General features: G+C 49.4%; 1 protein-coding gene across 6 annotated transcripts in view; it reads right to left on the bottom strand.

The window, feature by feature from the left end:
- Positions 1-1,039: 1,039 nt before the first annotated feature.
- Cfap57 (cilia and flagella associated protein 57) overlaps positions 1,040-13,278 on the bottom strand; it is a 65,627-nt gene continuing 53,388 nt past the window's right edge. For 5 of the 6 annotated variants that reach the window (XM_050161397.1, XM_050161402.1, XM_050161401.1 and 2 more), the window contains 2 exons: positions 10,924-11,056; positions 1,040-3,374 (listed from right to left, as the gene is read on the bottom strand). In XM_050161397.1, the coding sequence (XP_050017354.1) occupies positions 3,160-3,374; positions 10,924-11,056 (348 nt within the window). In that variant the 3' untranslated portion in view covers positions 1,040-3,159. The remainder of the gene's footprint in view (positions 3,375-10,923; positions 11,057-13,278) is intronic. The other variant, XM_050161403.1, reaches the window with a different exon arrangement.

Raw genomic sequence — 13,278 nt, 5'->3', positions numbered from 1 at the left:
GCAATAAATACCAGTTCTTGTAAACCTAAGTCATAGCAGGTAATCAGTAATGCTGACCCCCCCCACCCCCCCGCTGCCTGGCACACGGCAAGGTTATGTCCTTGTAAATATGCCTCCCAGTGTGGCTCCACTCATGGCTGCGTTTCAGACAGAAACAAAGCATATCCACTCTCTTGAGTCTTTGATAGTCTTGGGGGGCTCGGAGCCATGAGATGAGCCCCACTTCTGAGCCTGAGATATCAGTCCTCCTTCCTTTCTGAACCCAGAGCAATAATTGTAACAAGGTGCTCCCTGATCACACAGCTGTTCCCGGGACTGCCCGTGCCCCTCAGTACCTCTTGGGAACAGCTGGTGAGTAATGACACGGTCGCTCATGCTTTGTGCAAACAGTGGAGAAAGGTGGACGTCGATGCCAAGACACTGTGGGGTGGAGTTTCTGTCCTAAGAGGACAGGGTGGCAGAGAGGGCACATCTGAGATCTGAGCAAGGTACACCGTCTGGCCGTAACTGATGCCGAGATTCTAGAAGACTTGTGTGTGTGTGTGGGGGGGGAGTGGTGCACACTGGATGTCTGAGGCACAGAGAAAAAGAGCAATTCTGAAGGCTCCTCCACGAGGATGGCAAGCTTCTCCCAAAGCCACTAGCCGTCATACCCACTGAATGAGTCCCCAGAGCTCAATGACGGACTGCCACCAGAAGAGCAAGAGCTGAGTTCATGTGCCAGTGGGTGACTGGCTCGGCCTCTACAGCTGCTGTGGGGGATGGGAACGACTGCCAGGTTCAGTCTGCCAGGGCGGGGTCAACCAGCAGAAGAGACCTCGAGGAGAAGGTAATTGGTATGAAGGAGGGCCTTCTGCCTCCCCAGGAAGTCAAGACAGGCAAAGTGGAGGGGCGGGGAGGCGNGGTCCTAGAGCCCGAACAGGCTGGGCTGGGAGATGTTATGTGGTCAGAGAGGGAAGGGAGTCAGGGGGAGGCGGGGGGGGGGGGAGGGGGGTCTGAGAGGTAGCAGCCAGAGAATCAGGGCCACCCAGCAGGAAGGTAGAGCAGCATGGAAGGCCGGATGTAGAGAGCTAAAAAGGCTGAGCCTCTAGCCTCAGGCTGAAGCTATGTTCATCCCTCTGCAGCTAAGGAAACAAGCCGCAGGCTCAGGCACTAGCTGGGGTTCCTTCTCGAGCTCTGCTGCTGCTGCTTCTGTCTTCCTTCCTTTCGTCCACTGGGCAGCAGCCACGGAAAGCTCAGTTTCCGCCCCCTTTCCTTCTGGTTAAGAGTCTCTGGGAGCTACATTCCAATACCCTCCAACCACCCGGCCTGTGGGGTTTGGACAGGCACCTCTCACAGCTCAGTGTATGAAAACACAGACTTGGAGGCCACTGGGTAGCAGGGTCATAACCACGGCCCCAACCGTGTGGCTGTGTGCCAGTCTCTCTCAAACCATCTCGTAGGAGGAAAGGTGAGGTCTTGCTTAAGGACATTTCCTGGTGGTGTGCTTGTCATCTGAATGCTTCCGGTCATCAGAGCTCCGTTTTCCTCTGCATTTTCTCCTGCCCAGGCCATGCTTCCTCTCTTTTGGATGAACTCCCACCAGTCTGGAAGTCAGAGGAATTCATTCCTCTGCCTCCCCTCAGCCATCTTCCTGGGCCAAGCGACCAGTCTCTCACGCTCGTACACACACAACTTCTCCCTAACCAGGCCTCCTGCTTCTACTATTGGACCCCCTCCATCGATGCCACCCAAGTGAGCTTTAGACCCAGGGATAGCTCTCATGAAACTCAGTCAGCAGGAGAGGCAGACACGAAGCAACCAGACAGATGAGGCGTAGTGAGGGGTTGAAAGAAAACATTAAGGTGGGTGTAATTTAGACAGCAGAAGGGAGGTCAAGGTCTGGCTTTCTGAGGAAGTGACACTTAAGCTCAGATTTGAAACTTCTGTGGGGACCACAGCATCTCAGGCAGAGGAAGTAGAGTGCGGAAGTATAGAGATCCAGGAAGACTGACCTGTTATGGAAACTGGAAATGGGGCAGCGTGGAAAGGGCCTGGGAAGCCGAGGACAGTGGTTCCAGCAGCCTGGCACTGACCTTGGGACTCTGACCAGTCTCTTTCATGTGTCTTCAAGGTCAGGAAGGGTCTGGCCCTGCTCACCCCGTCCCTCCTCTATCCCTGTCTCATGTCAAACCGCTCTGTCCTGCAAAGGTGACGGCAAGGTGTGAGTCTTGGACAGGCCAGCTTGATTTGCGGAAGATCCCAGTGGGTAAGGGTCAGGATGGCTGTCACATTGGCATGGAGGAGAGGAACTGACTGCAGCGATAGGATGGGGGTTGGGTGGGGAAGTGACCAGTAGAGACAGAGCCCCACGGAGCATCCACTGGAGTCCTTTACAGTCTTTGCTGTGGTCCTTTGCACAATGTTAGCAATGCAGCCTTGGGAAACTGAGGAGTCTGGGAGATGGCAGGCTTCGTGCAGCCGGAGGGACCACTAGGGGCCAGGAGGGACTGTGGGTTTAAATCCCAATATAGATAGATATCTGTTCTCTGCAAACAGAAGCCAAGGACATTTGAGTTACATTATTACTTTATAAAGGAATCTTTTCCTAGTACCTACCTGTATCTAGGCTCCTGGGTTGGGACCTGAAGGCATCACTAGAGAGTATAAAGTGTCTCCAGAAATGGAGAACCGGTTAAGGTCACACCGAACACAGATGTGAAGGCAAGAGAAGGAAAGACAGGAAGTCCCTCGTTGTAGTTCACGAGGAAGAAGAAACCAGAGGAGACCCTGTTTGGTCCTGACTTGGCTGGGAGAGGTGAAAGCCAGGGGAGAAGCTGCAGGTGAGCTACTTAAGATGTGAGCAGACAGCCCTGTCTTGCGGGCCCCAGGTCTCGCCATGTCTGCAATGCAGATTGCCCAGTTCCTGCACAGGAGCAAACGACAAAGGCCTGGAGATCCTGCAGTCCCCAGTCCTCCGGCTCCTCTCACCCCTTCCCATAGGACCCCACCCTCAGCAGAAGTTGATCAAGGCTGTGAGCAAACACCTTTATTCTCATCCTGCTTTATTCTGACCCCAACTCTCCAGATGAAAGAGGTTGATGGGACTCAGGTAGACGCCTGACTTGGTGCCGGACACGTGGTGCATCCGGGCTGTGGCTGCAAATAGCTCACCAGAGGTCACTTGCTGTGCACTTCAAAATCCACATCCGAGTCGGCGAGGGAAGGGAGCCGAACTCCGGCAATGGTGTGGAAGCCCGGGACCTGCGCCTGCTCTTGGATCTGGTCTCTGAGGCGGCGGATTTCCAGGCGCTGCATCTCGATGATTCTCCCGGTTTCCTCCTGTTCACTCAGTCTCATAGTAGGGCTGACGCTGGCCATGTCCTTGGTGAGAGCTGTGAGGGACAGAGCAGGGTCACTGCGGCCTAGAACTACACTACTGCAGTCTCTACCCCCTCCAAACACCCGCGGAGCATCCACACGGGGAGACACAGACTGTGCCCACGCGGCAAGTCTGACCTGCCCATGCCCATGTGCCTCACCGGGGTCAAGTGCAACTCTCCCGGGGACAACGCTGGAATCCGAGCTTCAGGTAAAGATGGTGCTTCTGGATACAGACTCCTCCCCGCCTTTTGTGTCGCACCTGCTAATGCTTCCTGCACCTTGGATCTCGCCATCGTCCCTGTCATGGGGTTTGCCACCACCCTGGACTTATGACTTAGAGAGACTATGGCTTATCTCAGGCCTGGGCCTCAAAGGGCTGGAGACCCAGCAGTAATCTTGGCCTCCATGCCATGTCACCTTTCTTCACCACCCAGGGTCCCCTCTGCTGTTCATCTCCCATGCCAGGGCACCCGTCCCTAACCACAGAGTCTCTCGCTGTTTGTATAGCATTTCCATCCTGTGCAAACGGCGTCTTCCTGTAATTCCCTTCTACCCACGAGATGGGCTCCTAAATTCACATTCTTCTCTGGCCACTTAGACCCACTTTTCCCCCTCCGTTTTCTTGACACCTCCACCCCCAGTTTTCTAACTGATTTGTTCTTTTGTTTCCTCTGTCCTGCCCAGCCCACACCCGAGACAGCCCAACCTTCAGGATCTCCCCATCTGTGTCTGGCTCGCCATGAGCTTCTGAGAAAAGTTAACACACAAGGTTCTGTGCTTTGGCTCCAGCTGACTGTATGGCCTGCAAACTGCCATTCCCCACAGCAGCACAGCTGAACTCTGACCTCCATTCCCTCTTCATCAGTCTTGTTAGCAATTGGTACTGCCTGTCACCTCTTCCTACCGCCAGCCCTTTCCTGTAGCTCTAAGGGGAAAACTGGAAAAGAATAGACATTGGAGGCTAAGGGAGAGACAGTCAGCAGTGGCCAGTGGTCAGCCTTGTCTCGGCCTCTGATGGCTGTGACGGGGCCAGCATTTAAAGAGTAATTGGTTTATCTTGCTTTTCCTAGGTCCAGTCCCTTTCCTTCTAGACTTCCTTTTCTGCAGTCTCAAGGCTTCCCATCCCCTAGTGTTTTTTCTCCCTAGGTAGCAACCCTTTGTCTTCCTGACAGGAGTTGTTTCTGGTAACTACTGTCCTCAGGGGCATGACCTTTGCTCAGCTCCTGTCTCCAGGTTCCTCCCAGCAGCCCTTACAGGTAGCCCCTTAACCAGTCACCATCCAGCTTCCTGGGGGATGCAGGTGCCAGTGAAACCACGGTCATAGAGGCATTTGGTTTCTGCTTCGGGGATTCAGCACTGACAATCTCTTCTGGCCAGCACAGGACAATTGGCCACCACAGGACAAGCGCATCCTTTCTACAGTGCCCCTCTATGTGTTCTAAGGATCTTGCTCCAAACTGTAATTTTAAGACCCTCTAGGATGTCCAATCACTGAGTGAAGTCATTGGACCGCAAAGGTGGGTAGTGGCAGGCTCTCCCCAGAGGCAAGGAAGGGCCACCAGACCATAGCTAAGGCTGGCGGCTGATCTAGAGCAGTCACCTTCTGAAACATGCCTGGCTTGGGTCATATTGCCCCAGGAATGTTCCTGGAAGTGCAACATGTGGAAGATGGCCTAGAGGACACCATGCGGGGCTTCTGTCACATCTCCTGGTCTGTCTTCCATTCTGGCTTGTGAGTGTCTCCAGGGCCTAGGTTATGCTTTTCCTGTTTCTTCCCATCACCCCTTACTGGTCTCTTTTCATTCTTTCTGACGGCAAACTGCCTGGTGGCCATACTGTGTGTGGCTCAGTCTTACAGGGCCCCCTTCTTTGGTGTATAAACCTCTGCCTCTTCCATGGCTGTTAAGAAGTCAGCTCTTGGGGGGTTGGAGAGATGGCTCAGAGGTTAAGAGCATTGCCTGCTCTTCCAAAGGTCCTGAGTTCAATTCCCGGCAACCATATGGTGGCTCACAACCATCTGTAATGGGATCTGGTACCCTCGTCTGGCCTCCAGGAATACACGCAGACAGAATATTGTATACATAATAAATAAATAAATAAATATTAAAAAAAAAAGACAGCTCTTGCCGTGAGGCTCCTTTTACCCTCGCCCTGTCCTAGCCTCAGAACTTGTCACCTTCCAGACCAGGCCAGTGTCCCTCTCTGCTGCTCACAGGCTTCCTTCCATAGACAGATAGATTTATTGAAACAATTAACTTATTATTGTCACCACAATGGTTTTCTCAGTGTTGTGGATTGAACCTAGGGGCCACATACATATGGTAGAGATTCAGCACCGAGCTACATTCTCAGCCCGAAATCTGACTTCAAAGGATGGAAGATAAGAAAGTGGTCAGGGATACAGCTGGGTTTACTCCCTCTTCCTTTCTGGGATCTGTATCATGTTTATTATTTTTTTCAAATTTGGTCTATTTTCCCTTTATTGGTTTGGAAGATTTTCTCTTTCTTTCTCCCCCACCCTCCTTTCTATCATCCCTCTAGTTTCTAAAAAGTTTAATATGCTTATATAACATAAAGACTGCGGAGTAGAGATGGCTGAGTTAGAATCTCCAGAACACGCATGAAGCACAATATGGTAGTGTGTGTGTGTGTGTGTGTGTATGTGTAAACTCAGAAGTACAAGGAGATGAAACTAGAGACGGGAGAGTCCCTGAGAGCTCGGGGTGAGCTAGCCTGGCACACACAGTGTGTATATGTGTGTGTGTTTGTGTGTGTAACACAAGTCGTCCTGTCTCACACAAAAGGTGAGAACTGATAACCGAGTTGTCCTCTTGCCCTGCCGTCTACATGTGCTCTGTGGTGCACGCTTGCCTGACACACAACGTGGTTCTCCTTCTGTGAAACAATGAGAGACATAGGATGGTTCCGTTCCAGACCCTCTGGCTTCAGAGCTTCTGCCCAGTATTTCAGTTCAGTCTCTGTCTGGATCCACAGCTCAGCTACTGTGGTCCCTGTGTTAGGATCATCACTGGTGCCAGAGGTCTAAGTTCTGCCTTCGTTTCCCTGGTGATACATAACTAGAGGACGGCCGTCATGCTTCCGCACTCTGAAAGGACGGTGTCACCATTGCTGGCTTTCACTGCTGCCACCGAGAAGTCACATGTCGCCTGGTACTGTTACTCCTGTGTCCCAGCCCTTGCTCTTCTCCCAGTGGCACTTAACCCCTTGTCTTGGGTGTTCTGTGGCTTTGACGAGGGTTTGCTGCTAATTATCCTTTCGGGAACCGTTGGGATTCCTGGAGCTGATGGCCCCCATCTTTCATTGACTCTGGAAAACTCGGTTACTCCTTGTGGTAACACCCATCTTCTGAGGACTTCACTTAGACAGCTGCTGACTTATTCCATTTCATCCTGGCTTCAGTGTATCTTGTCCCTCTGGGCTGAAACCCGGCCACCATCTTCATTCTTTTAGCTCACATATTCTCCCTTTAGATGGGTGTGTCTATTGTATGACTTGATTTGTTCATTTGTTCATTGAGTTTCTAATTATAATAATTATAGTTCTCAAATAACAAACACTAGCTATTTGTGGTTTTAAATATAATTTGCTTGTAAAATTTTAGAAGACTCTTTCTTGTTTTATAAAAAAAAAATCAAAGTTGGGCGATGGTGGCACTTGGGAGGCAGGATCTCTGAGTTCAAGGCCAGCCTGAACTGTAGAACAAGTTCCTGGACAGTCAGGGCTGTCTGTCAGAGAAACCCTGTCTCATAAAACCAATAATAAAATAAAATAAAATAAAAATATAAGTTTTTTTATTTCCTTAAACATATAAGGCATTGATTTTTTTTGTTATCTTTTACTCGTCTACTTATTTCTTCGAGTGTGCGCACATGTGTCTGTATATTGAGTGCTGCCCAGCTCCAGTGACTTGATCTGGGGTGGCAAGGACTGAAGACAAGACAGAGACAGAGACAGAGAAAGAAAAGCTAGAATGGGGCGTGGCTAGGCTGTCTGATGGAGAAGCAAGCCACAGCCACCCCGGAAGCTCAGCGTGTTTATTGTACAGTTGAACAGAGAGGTGAATTATTAGCTACAGCTACAGGAGGTAGTCTCTGTAGGAAGCAGACTTCAGATCGCGAATATTCGGGTGGGGCTAGAGAGAGGAAAACTACAGTGGATGGATTTTTTTTTCACACACTGTTGCCATTTCTCATGGACCTGAGGCTTTGGGCTGCTGTCTACATGGACACAGCCCTTGACAGGGTCCATGACATACCCATGACAATAGCACATACTCACTCGGGACTTCACTTCCGCAGTGCTTCCTCTACTCGTGTGTGTGTGTGTGTGTGTGTGTGTGTGTGTGTGTGCGTGTGTTTCCATGCATGCCACCCACACACAACAGAGGTTGGGGTCAATTCTCTGTTTCCACCATTAGGGTCCTGAAGACCCAACTCAGGTCAGTCCTTTGACCATCTTGTGGGTCCACTTTAACAGCCTGACTTCATAGCCTGCGCTGTTTTTATCCTATAGTTTGCCATCTTGAGACTTTAGCCTAAGCTAGATTTTTTTCTGCGGTCTTCATTTTCAGCTTAGTTCCCTGGGCCTAGAAAGTCAGGGACACTCACCCACCTGCTTCCCAGCTTTCTTTTTGTGCTCTCTGTTCTCAGAACACATGTAGGCCACCTTGGTTGGCTTTTAATAGCTACCTTTAGTTGTATGTTCTAGTGACAGTGGTTTTAGTAATTGAAAAACAAGCAGGTGTATCTGCCAGGTCTGTTAGTTAATTGCCTTGCAAATTTGAAAATAAGATAAATGTGGTTAAAACTAAATTAGTGGCTAGGGAATGAGGAGCTTTCTTGTTCAAAGGGCTCTTAAACACCTGCCAAGAGGGCAGCTCCCTAAGCAACTTGAAGAATGAGTACTTTGCACTGGCTTGTCTTGGGAAGGGGGCGGGAGCACATTTCAAAATCCAAGGTCAGCCTTAGGCTTTGCACATTGAGGTCAACAACTGGTATTACTTGTCACCAGTTGTCACAAGTGATTGTTCCTTGAATAAAGCTGTAGTAGATGAAGAATAGGATTGGTTTGCTTTCCAACAGTTCACGGTGTGAGTGTTGGGTCGGGGTACACAAAGGACAGATATTAAAGACGTGGGAGTGGCAGGGATTGATGCTTCCTGGTTGGGAAATATATTCGTGTAAATTCACTAGATTTTGTCCTCAATGTTTTAAATGTCTGGAAATCTCCATATTAACAACAGAAAGAGCTGCCTGTGAGCGGAGGGGAGGGGAATTGGGGGGGGGTGTCGAGGTGTTCCAACCAAGGAGTTTTCAGAATGCTTTGTGAATCTGTAGTATTTTCTCCCCACTTCCCTCCCCTGCTCTCCTCTTTAACCCTTTCCCCCACCCCCATCCCCCAGCCTCTTTCTTTCTGTGGTGTACGTACGGGTGTGCATGATAAAGCCACAGGAAGGACGCCTCATGTCTTCCTCTAATGGATCTCCACCTAGTCTCCTGAGAAAGCACTCATCAGACCTGGGGATGGTTGTTCTTTAGCTAGGGTGGTAGCCAGCAATCCCCAGGGATCTTCCTGTCTTCCTGCTTGCACTCACCTCTTATTGGAGTTAACCCTTGTGCTTCTGCCCCTTCAAGTGCTGGGATTACAGATGTGTGCCATTAGACACAGTAACGTTTGTGAAGTTTGTGGTCTTCTTTTTCCTTCCTTCCTTCCTTCCTTCCTTCCTTCCTTCCTTCCTTCCTTCCTTCCTTTTCTTCTTTCCTTTCTTTCTCTTCTTCTTCTTCTTCTTCTTCTTCTTCTTCTTCTTCTTCTTCTTCTTCTTCTTCTTCTTCTTCTTCTTCTTCTTCTTCTTCTTNTTCTTCTTCTTCTTCTTCTTCTTCTTCTTCTTCTTCTTCTTCTTCTTCTTCTTCTTCTTCTTCTTCTTCTTCTTCTTCTTCTTTTTTTTTTGAGACAGGGTCTTACTATGTAGCCCCCTGGCTGTCCTGGAACTCATCCTTGAACTCACAGAGATTAACTATTAATTGCCTCTGCCTTCTCAGTGCTGGAATTAAAGGTGTGCATCACCACACCAGACGAGGCTTGTAACATTTTAAAGTTTTGCAGTTGTTCACAGGCAGATCTGTGCTTTATGCCCCCAAAGGAAGTGGTCTCAGCTCTCAGAAATTTGCAGCGCACGCTTTAGGACGTATGCTGTGTTCTCATGTCCATGATGAGGACTGAAGATGGTGACTTTGGGTACCACTCAGAGCATTTACTCTGGGCCCAACTGTTAGACTTACCTAAAGGGACCATAATACAATACAATTGTATACATACACAAAACATAATGATTAACGACAGGGATACATGTGTTCCAGGAACTGTGAATCGCTAGGCAATCTCATCTTTGTGAGGACAAGGTACCACAATCATGTGTGTAGTTCATCATAGACCTCACATAGTCATGGAGAGCAGGGCTGCTACGCAGATTGCAGAAGAGCGGAGAGAGTGCCTGTGGCATCCGAAATCCCAAGGCATTTGCTCTGGGATGCTTCAGCTCATCGGGTCTTTATTCCCGAAGAGCAACTGTCAGAATACAGTGGTGCGCAGGCGCAGCTCCACTGGCTCACGCTTCATGGAGATGCCTTATATTCTCGGTTTGTACTGATGATCAGGTACGAAGATGACTTAGGGAATGTAGCTTTATTTCCTGGATGTCTGTGGAGACTGGAGGCTTTTAGTCAACATTCCTTTCTTAGAGAGCTGTGTGATACCTTTCTCATGGAGTCTAGCGCCAGGAAAAAGTTTGTTTTTCCAGGAGATAAAGCAAACAAGCTAAACCCCTTCTTTGTACCATACAGGGAGAATTATGTAAATTACCCCCCTTTTTTGAGACAGCATCTCACACTGTAGCCCAGGCTGGCCTTGAGCTCATGGCAATGCTCCTGTCTCAGTCTCCAAGCGTGAGGATGCACTAGCATATGGTTTCTCTTTTCACCCTGGCCACCAGATGCTCAGAGGCCCTTTAATGTGTCATTGCAACCATGAACCTATTGAACATGTCTTACGTAATTCCCCTGTCTTTAAATAGTTTCTCATCTTTTTGTCTTCCTTTTAATTGGACAGGTCCCTTACCCACAATTCTAAAATGTAAAAAAAAAAAAAAAAAAAAAGATTTAAAAATGGAACAGTGCTTTAAATTCATGAAGCTCAGCTTGAATATTCACATGTCGCTGCAGAATACTAATGTGTTTGATTTCAGGGCACTGCCCCAGACCCCGTGGGGATGTTACATAATATACAGCATGTTCTTTCCAAAACCTGCAAGATTCTGAGTTCTGAATTATAGCTAACCCTGAGGACTTGAGACAGGCGCCTGTGGCCCTGGGAGTGAGAGCGTGGCTAGGGGCGGGGCCTCACAATCCTCTAGAGAGGCCGTGTGTGCCACAGAGGGGCTCTGAAATGCCATCAGTGGAGCTGATACCGAAAGAAGCCAAAGGGAGCCCTGCTCATGGCCACCATTGGGCCTTGGTCTCAGTGCCCAACTCCCAGTGGCATTACCTGTCTCTGGGGCTTCTTGTGGTCGCGTTTTCTTGGACAGTTTCAGGGCTGATTCAAGGTCATAGATTTGGGAGCGGGTCAACTTCAGCTCCCTGCGGAGCTCATTAATCTCCTTGATCAGGGAGACATTTTCCTTTGGAAAAGAAGGGAAGGCAGTGAGTGTGATGGACAAGGGCTTGGTGGGTGCAGGGTGTGCTCTCCTGGGCTTGAGGACCAGGTGGTGGATGTGGGGTGTGCCCTGCTGGGCTTGAGGACCAGGAATCTGGACTTATCAGTGGGTGCAGGGTGTGCCCTCCCAGGCTTGTGGACCAGGAACCTGGACCTAGGTTATTCTATGGATCCTGCATGGCAGTGAGTGCCTGTCCTGCTCATTGCCCAGCCTTTCAAGGTACCAGCTAACTCAATTTCTGGGGGCTTAGCACCTTTCCTACCCACCCGTGTTCTTTCAAACACCCACAACAATGCTTCCCTAGGTGCTCTGAATACGCTTTAATATGCTTAACACATTAACCCTTTTGGACTCTATACCATCACTCAGTGATGGTTCTGGAAATTGAACCCAAGGTCTTAGGAGAGCTAAGCACATGCTCCGCCACTGTACTACACCCCCAAACCATCTAACCATGATTTTACAGAGAAATAAACTGAGGCACCGGAGAGGTTATATAAGTGGCCTGAACTACACAGCAAGTAACAGAGCCTGGGTGTTAACCTCAACAGCACCCTTAAGTACTGTGCTATCCTCTTCTCACACCTTTATTTGTTGAAACTAAAGGATATCTGTTTCCCCCTCCAGAAGACATTTTTTTTTTTTGTCACAGCCTTGGCTCTGCCCTGGAACTCTCTTTGTAGTCCAGGCTAGCCTCCTGAATGCTGGGATAAAAGGCGTTGGCCACCAATGCCTGACTAGGACATTTATTACGTCCTTATGTGCAACAAAAGACTCTTGCCTTCAGCCCCGTGCTACTGGGGAGCAGCACAGAATGGCAAGCAGCTAGTTAGCACCTGCTGTGTCCACTGGAGATTCACTTATTTATGTTTGACCAGGATTCGTCTATTTCATAAGTCTGCGCTGGGGACCTGTGCTGGCTAGCTTTATGTCAACTTGACACAGGCAAGAGTCATCGGAAGGGGAACCTCAGTTGAGAAGATGCTTCCCTAAGATCTGGCTGTAGGTCATTTTCTTAACTGGTGATTGATATGGGAGGGCCCAGCCCATTGCGGGTGGTGCTATCTCTGAGCTGGTGGCTCTAGGTGAGTAAGAAAGCAGGTTGAGCGAGCCAGGGAGAGCAAGCCAGTAAGCAGCCCCCACAGCCTGTGCATCAGCTCCTGCCTTCAGATTCCTGCCCTCTTTGAGCTCCTGATTTCCTTTGGTGATGAACAGTAAGTGAGGTGGAAGTATAAGCCAAATAAACCCTTTCTTTTCCAACTTGCTTTTTTGGTCACGGTGTTTCATCCCAGCAACAGCGACCCTCACTAGGACACTACCGGCCACAGGCCAGCTGTTCCTGAAGCAGAAAGTGAGATCTGGTCGCTGCTCTTGACTTTACAGTTTAGTTAGGGTAGGAACACATTCGTGTGGTTCTGGCTTGCTAGTGTGGAAGAGTATGGAACATAGGAAAGACACTTAATCTTATCTGAATGACAGCTGGGCTCTTAGGAGTTGACCCCAGGGCTGAGGCTTAAAAGAGAAAGGAAGAGGGTAAGGGATGTTCCAGAGAACTGAACAACAGGACAAGGGTACAGACACATGACATGGTTGATATGGTGTGTGTGTGTGTATGTAAGTTTTGTTTTTCACCTTTCCTGCACCTCAAATCGCTGCTCTCCACCTCACACTTAGTGCAAGAGTCCTCGGCTATCACTGGGGAGGAGTCCCCACACCCACAGATACAGAGTAACTGGCCACTTTGATCTCAGAGCCTATGCTTCAATGATCAGCTTGGATCACACATAGAGTCCCATACAAGCCTGCAAATAAATCACCCCTGCATTGTTAAACGGAGCTGCTGGTTCATTGGGTCTGGTGCAGGTCCCGAGAGTCTGTTTCTTTTTTTTCTGTGTGTGTGTGTGCACGTATGTGCACGTGTACATGCTGCTGTATATGTATGTGCATGCCTGTGTGTGTGTGTGTGTGTGCGTGTGTAAGCCAGAGAAGGACATCAGGTGTCCTGCTGAGGCAGTCTCTCACTGGACCTAAAGTTAGGCTAGTGGGCAGCAAACCCCAGCCACCCTCCTGTCTCTTCTCCCCACAGCACTGAGGTTCCAGGCACATGCAGTCACACCAGCTTTGTAGACAGGTGCTGGGGATTTGAACTTAGATTGGCTCACTTGTGTAGCAAGGGCTTCATCTAC

This window comes from Alexandromys fortis, unplaced genomic scaffold, assembly GCF_014885135.2.
Source record: "Alexandromys fortis isolate MF-2015 unplaced genomic scaffold, M_Fortis_MF-2015_v1.1 scaffold_122, whole genome shotgun sequence".
Classification (NCBI taxonomy): domain Eukaryota; kingdom Metazoa; phylum Chordata; class Mammalia; order Rodentia; family Cricetidae; genus Alexandromys; species Alexandromys fortis.
The sequence above is the reverse complement of the archived record's forward strand: the minus strand, read 5'-3'. Positions and strand labels throughout refer to the sequence as shown.